General features: G+C 37.1%; 1 protein-coding gene across 1 annotated transcript in view; it reads right to left on the reverse strand.

The window, feature by feature from the left end:
• Window positions 1–3,217, reverse strand: part of LOC145687987 (uncharacterized) — a 110,974-nt gene extending 107,757 nt beyond the window's left edge. Inside the window, exon 1 of the mRNA XM_081761631.1 lies at window positions 3,004–3,217. Coding sequence (XP_081617757.1) covers window positions 3,004–3,043 — 40 coding nt within the window. The 5' untranslated portion in view covers window positions 3,044–3,217. The remainder of the gene's footprint in view (window positions 1–3,003) is intronic.
• Window positions 3,218–7,196: the final 3,979 nt, after the last annotated feature.

A 7,196-nucleotide genomic window follows, 5' to 3' on the forward strand; every position in this document is an offset into this window, starting at 1 on the left:
TCCATTAAAATCAGCCATATAGTTTCTGAACCACATATGGCCAAACATATACATAATACTCAGGCCATTAACTTTGTTATATTTGTTATAGATGTACAGTCTTGTTCAGAAAAGTACTGACCACCCAGCTCTCTTTAAAAAGCCCTTCGCTTTTACTTACAGTTGCAATTAAATCAAACAGATTGAATTTTCTTTTTGCCCAATTAAATAAAATGTTTATTTAAAACAAACTATTTGAATTTCCCACGCATGGCTGTGAGAATATACCCTTCTAAAGCAAGGTGGCTGGCCAAGATTTTTTGAACAAGACTGTATACTTGTTAAGAAAAATAAAACGTAATAATTCATTCCAGTTTCTGTGTTATACCTTTTACTCTAAAGAAACTAAAAGCAAGCGACTAGTGATAAGGTTATTGACAGAATGAAACAGTAGGAGGAAACGAGGATATCCGCGCGTGGTCTTTGTTACTAAATGATACGAACATTACAAAATTAAAAGGAAGGAAGGAAACAGCAGTAATTCTACGAAATTCGGCTCTTTTCAACCAGGAACTAGCAAAAATTTCTTGGACGCAACCTTAATAATATATATAATTATTTCAGCGAGACAGCTATATGATGAAGTGTGCTCATATTTGGCGTGCATGGTCTCAAATTTATTTTCCGAAAGGGGAAAAATTTTTCGCTAATATCCCTGTGATCATGAAGCAATTGAGAAGATACTTAAGAAATATCAGGATTTGATTCCCGGCGGAAGCTCATATGGTTCGGATTCCACATTTATCAGTAGGTCCCGTCTCATAGCCTCCCTGCTAAAAGGGACATTAAACTCAAAATCAACTCAACAAAAAATTAAGAAATGAGTTTTACGTACGACGGTTATGCCGGCTAGGCTAAACGAGACGGTGATGATGAGAAATGAATGAAATGAAGAAAGTGAGAGGAAACGGGAGAAATTCGAGAAAATCCAAACACACGGTGTTTGTCAACCACAAATTTCACTTGGCGCGAGCTGCGATCGAACCAGGAACCCCATGCACCAGAAATGAACGCTCTACCACTGAACCACCGCGTACCCACTTAAATTAAGAGATGGAGTAAACTCAAATTTAAAAAAAAATCGAAACAACAGCTAAGGAACGCACCCGTAATTCAACTAACGTCTGGGTTGTAACGTCTTCTTAGATTGTAATGTCAAGCAGTTTTGTTTTAATATTACTTCCATTTGTATCTGAATACGACTGGAAGCTCTCGAAATGTGGATGTGGAGAAGAATGCAACGAATTAGCTGGGTCGAGCGGAAAAGGAAAGAGAGGGTGTTAGAAATGGTAGGCGAGAAAAGAACAATTTTAAATATTATATTAAGAAGAAGATAAACTGGTTGGGACATTGGCTAAGAAGGAACCGTATTATGAAGGATGTGCTACAGAGTACGGTGGCACGAAAGAGAGGGAGAGGGCGAAGAAGGCTAAAATTAATGAACGATATGAAAACAGAAAGATCATATATGAAGACGAAGAGGTTAGCGGAAGACCGTGGAGCATGGAAGGTTTTTAGTTGCAGCAAGTGACCTATCAATAATGGCAGGATACATATGATGATGATGATGTATCTGAATACATTTTTCGTACTCCTTCGTGGCTAAGCGGTTAGTGTACGCGAATTTGGCGTGGGAGACCCGGGTTTGATTCTCGGCGAGGGCTCACGTGGTTCGGATTCCGCATTAATCAGTAGGTCCCGTCTCATATAGCCTCGCTGCTGAAAGGGCCGTTAAACTCAAAATCAACTCAACTGGACATTTTTTTAAATGGTAGGAAGTGGAAATGTTTAGATTAACTTCTGCTGATCAGGCTAAAGAATTAGAAGACAAATGTAACTGAAAAATAAAAAAAATAAAAAAACGCAGAAACATTCGAAAAACTCTAGTTTCTCAAAATTATAAGCTCAAGTTTCTAAACTTTTGGGTTAGCAGTATATTTTATAGTAGGCTAGATATATTAATGAAATTTAAGTTATGGTACGCCACTCAACAATTGAGTGACATGGTTGAATAAAGTTGAAACTAATCCGAGAAAATGTTGGCTATTAATTCCGAAAAGTCTTCACCGTACTTTCAAGGTTCGAACTCATCTATATACTGCAGAAATGAAATGAAACGAAATATTTAAATTTTACGTTCCACGATTATGCCGGCTAGGCTGAAAGAGACGCTGATGAAGAGAAATGAATGCAATGGTGGAATGAATAAAGTGGGAGGAAAGGGGAAAATCCTGAGAAAACCTACGCACAAGGTATTTGTCCACCACAAAATCCACTTGGTGCGAAATGAGATCGAACTAGGGTTCTCACGCACGCACCACTCTACCACTGAGCCACCGCGGCCCGTACTGCAGAAATAACTGCTCTAACGTCCTGTTACTGATCTATATTTGCAAAAGTTACTCTTGATTATTAAAAGAAAAATGACATTTCAAATATTTAATTCCACTTTGTAAGTCAGCTTACCCCTTAAACGCGTATATTCTTTATAAAGTCTTCGCTAACTAGTAGGAGTAAAAGATGTAAAAAGAAAACTAAAGAAAAATCATATCCTTAGCAAATGTCATTTTCTCCGAGATCTGTATTTGCCATATCTCAAAATTAATATAAACGATTAGTTTTTTTTATCATGTTCACATCAATCGGGTCATTTTCTTCCGTTTAGATACTTGTTTTGAGATATTTTGGTATAGTATTTTGATACGCGCTCTTTTGCTGATTAAACTGTGGTTTCTATCTTAATGCCCATAGAAAATACTGATTAATTTCAGAAATTTGTATTTTGTCACAATGTAAGTTATCCCTAACAGAAAATAAACAATGAAATTTAATTACATTTTTTTCAGGAAGTTATGTATTTCCTAAGAATTCTAAAATAAGCATGCTGAAGTTCACGTTATAATATTTACGAAAAACAATTAAGTGTTGACTGAAAAATTGTCCATTTTAAGTGAAAAAACTTACCGCTAAGTATGTCCTGGAAAGTACTGATGTTTGTTGACATGTTTTCTTACACAAATCACCTCCCAGCACCTCCCGTGATCTTGTTAGCTTCTGCTATTCACTCACATATGCTTTCTCTCTTCCTGGCCCACATCAAACTACCAACCTCCCGCCGAGGAAATGACTATCACAACACGCCAGCAGATGGCACTGTCATCAACAATCTCTAGATGTGGATTCATCATACAGGCAATCAACACACACTTACTCATTCGCATCTTGGGAATGAAGAGAAATAAATGGCCGACCGCCTTGAGAGTTAACTGGGCGTAGTGGATCAGCTGATAAAATGAAAGATTACCTTGTGTTTACATAAGCCGAGGACATCTGAAATCTTTACAAGGAAAGCTTTATGAAAGACGAAATGCTGTTTATATTCTTTCTTCATGATTTCTTTCGACTATAATAAATTGCAGATAGTGTCACAAACTATCTTTTATTTTTATTCAAGAATGGAAGGACACAAGGAAAATCAACTGGGGGTTAAAGTGGTTCTACATAGTTACGCTAATCCCTCAAGGGAATTCCGAACTCCAATTTCCCGCCACGTTCCGTTTATATATCCTCGTAAAATTCTCGAAACATTTGCAGGTACTTTCCACATTTATTTATTGCTAGCATCAATTACCCGCTTCGCTGGGTTAATTAAAAAAAAAAAAAAAGTAGTAATATGTTCTGTAAATCAGTCACTCTTTACTATTACTAAATCGGCCTAATATCGGACATTTTCGATCATTTTCAACGAACTTAAACAGTTCGTTACTGAATTCTCTCTGTCTGTGTTCCTGTCTGTGTGTCTGTCTGTCCGTCTGTCTGTTATTTGCGTTTTTTTCAATTTTGGACTCTGCATTCGATAGAGCATCAAAAACTATCAGAGAAAGTGATTAAGTTTTTCGGTCACTCTTACCGTTACCGAGATATTGGCCAAAAAATGGCCGACTTTCAGAGATTTAAGGAGCTATATCTCGAGAACCGTAAGTCATAGAGAGATCATATTGGTGTTGATCAATATCTAAAAGGATGGTAAATATTTTGGTACCAAATTGTAACCGGTGGCCACTCTCCAACTGGCTACTGGTTTGGCCAATGGGCAGTTGGCCAGTGGCCACCAATTAATATCGGTACCAAATGTTTACCATCGTCTTAGGTATTGATTAACACCAATATCATTTCTCTATGACTTACCGTTCCCGTAATATTGGCCAAAAAATGGCCAATTTCTAGATATTTAAGGAGTCATAGCTCTGGAACCATAAGTTGTAGAGAGATGATATTGATGTTGATCAATACCTAAGAGAATGGTAAATATTTTGGTACCGAATAGTAACCGATGGCCACTGGTTTGGCCAATGGCCAGTTGGCCAGTGGCCACCAATTACTATCGGTACCAAAATGTTTACCATACTCTTAGGTATTGATTAATACCAATATTATCTCTCTATAACTTACCGTTTCCGTGATATTGTCCAAAAGATAGTTCCGATTTCGAGAGATTTAAGCAGCCAAATCTTGTGAACCACAAGTCACACAGAGATCATATTGGTGTTGATCAATATCTAAGAGGATGGTGAACATTTTGGTACCAAATAGTAACCGATGGCCACTAATTGACTCTCTACTGGCCAACTGGACCGTTCCCAAGATATTGGCTCAAAAAGTTCGAGTTTCTAGATATTTAAGCAGCAATATCTCGAGAACTGTAACTCATAGAGAGATGCTATTTTTCTAATTTTTGCGTAAAAGAGGAGGTGCGGATGAAAATAATTACTTTTACATCTAGGAACAATGACAGTTATCCTTCCCGCTCCATCTCTCCATTCTTTTTAAGTTCGTATTGGCAATGCTCTTGGAGCATTCTAAACTGGTTATATTCTCCTCCTTCCCCAAGTTGCGAAACTAAATTTGGATTTAAACGGCATCAGAAGTATCACTGTTCATCTCAGTGACCCCGAAAACACTAGATTCGACACTAATATCGGTCATTTTCGACCATTTTAAATGTCTCTTCCCCTCCCCTAAGTTTCACCGTCGAAGTGATATGATAAAAGCCATTCCAGGTCTTAACCTTATCCATGTTGAAAATTTGATCGAGGTCAGTCGGGTGGTTCAAGAGTTATTAAGCTTTATTTATTTTTATGTATCTGCCTTCCCTCCTCCTCCCGTGAGTTATACCGACAAAGTAAAATTATAGAAATCATCCCAGGCTTGAACTTCATCTATATGGAAAATTTGGTCTAGATTGATCAGGTGGTTAAAGAGATTAAGAGTCTCTTTCAATTTTATAACATGGATTCTCTATGTTTGTCTGCCTCTTATTTGCAACTTTTTTTCAATTTGAGCCCTCCATTCGATAGAAAATCAAACACTATCTGGGGAAGTGATGGAATTTTTCGCGTCACTCCTACTGTTCCCCAGATATTGGCCAAAAAGTTCGAATTTCGGGAGATTTAACGAGTCATATCTCGGGAACCGTAAGTCATAGAGAGATCATATTGGTGTTGATTAATACCTAAGAGAGGTGAACATTTTGGTACCAAATAGCAACCGGTGGCCACTGGCTAACTGGCTACTGGCCAGCTGATCACCGTTCCCCAAATATTGGCCAAAAGAGTTCGAATTTCGGGAGATTTTAGGAGCCTTATCTCGGGAACCGTAAGTCATAGAGAGATGATATTTTGCGATATTTGATATTTTTGCGAGAAACAGAGGAAGGTGCGGATACAAAGATTTACTTTTGCATATAGGAATGATTACACTTATCCTTCCGCTCCATTTCTTCTTCTGTTTAAGTCCGGTCTGGCACTATTCTCAACTGGTTTACTTCCGATTGACGATAGCAGAGAAGATATTATGCTGATTGTGACAAAAATCGAATTCGAGATTTCAACGGTTTTACACGTTTCAAGGCTCTTACAAGCCGAGAAAGTGGTATTTCGATGTCTGTTCATTTGTCCCTCCAAACAAAACGTGTTCACTTGCATAGAGTCCGTGTCGTCCTACGTACCGGCACCAAAGGGCGTGGGTGGATAAGTATAGTGAAATGGACCCAGATGAATCTTCGGACGACAAGTGGGTGGTATGTAGGTACCCCCAAGATACATTAATCCCTCACGTTTCAAACCTCAAATCACATTGGTTCATGAGAAATGGCTCAAAATCGGAGAAGTGAGATTAATTTATTTCTCAAGAATTACTCGATCGATTTTGCTCAAATTTTAATGTATGTATAGGTGTATACAAGGGCTTTGTCCAAAAAAATAACAACTTCCCCCGACTACTTTCCTCTCTCAAAAAATTCGATTCAATATTTTGAGCCCCTTTTGACCTATTATGATCTGCGAGCACAATTATGAAAAAAATAAATTTTAGATGTCACTTTAATTCTACAATCACATATATTTATTTCCAAAATTGTATCACGGGTATACCTACTCCATGTTCAAAATTATCCAAAACCAACTATACCACACCTATAAGGGGACAATTGCAAAAAGAACAGTTATTGATGTAGCTTTAGGATAACTATCTGATTTATACTAGCTTTGCTATATTCAATAATTTACACTAAAATACAAATGCTGAGCAAAGCAACGTCTTATTATAAAATAATAAGATAATAAATGTGACACTTTCGGATATCTAACATATCCTTCTTCAAACACTATCAAATTAAATGAAAATTCATATATATAGAAGGATATGTTAGATATCCGAAAGTGTCAGGCCAGTTTTAGACGAAAGCATTTATCGTAGCATTTCTCGTAGCGGATGTGCTGCCAAAAATCTCGTATAATATTCTATGGCATGAAAAGTATATTGCGCTTTTACATGGTAGCATTTTGATAAGCATTTTGTCGTGACGTAGCAAACAAATCACTGGAGAAGAGCGCAATTATGGCTCCTAAACTAAAAACAGATATTTCAGTCACTATTTCTTCTAAAGCCCGTTTTCGCATATGGTTATTATGATATGGTTCCAAAACTAAAAACAGATATTTCAGTCACTATTTCTTCTAAAGCCCGTTTTCGCATATGGTTATTATGATACAAAGGACTTTTAACGGTGCGGTTATACTATACAGATCCATAGATTTTAAAATTTACAGAAGAAATTTCTAATGTTTTAATAGAGTAGTGTATAAGTAATGGAAATA

Source organism: Thermobia domestica, chromosome 6 (genome assembly GCF_964235325.1).
Source record: "Thermobia domestica chromosome 6, izTheDome1.hap1.1, whole genome shotgun sequence".
Lineage (NCBI taxonomy): Eukaryota > Metazoa > Arthropoda > Insecta > Zygentoma > Lepismatidae > Thermobia > Thermobia domestica.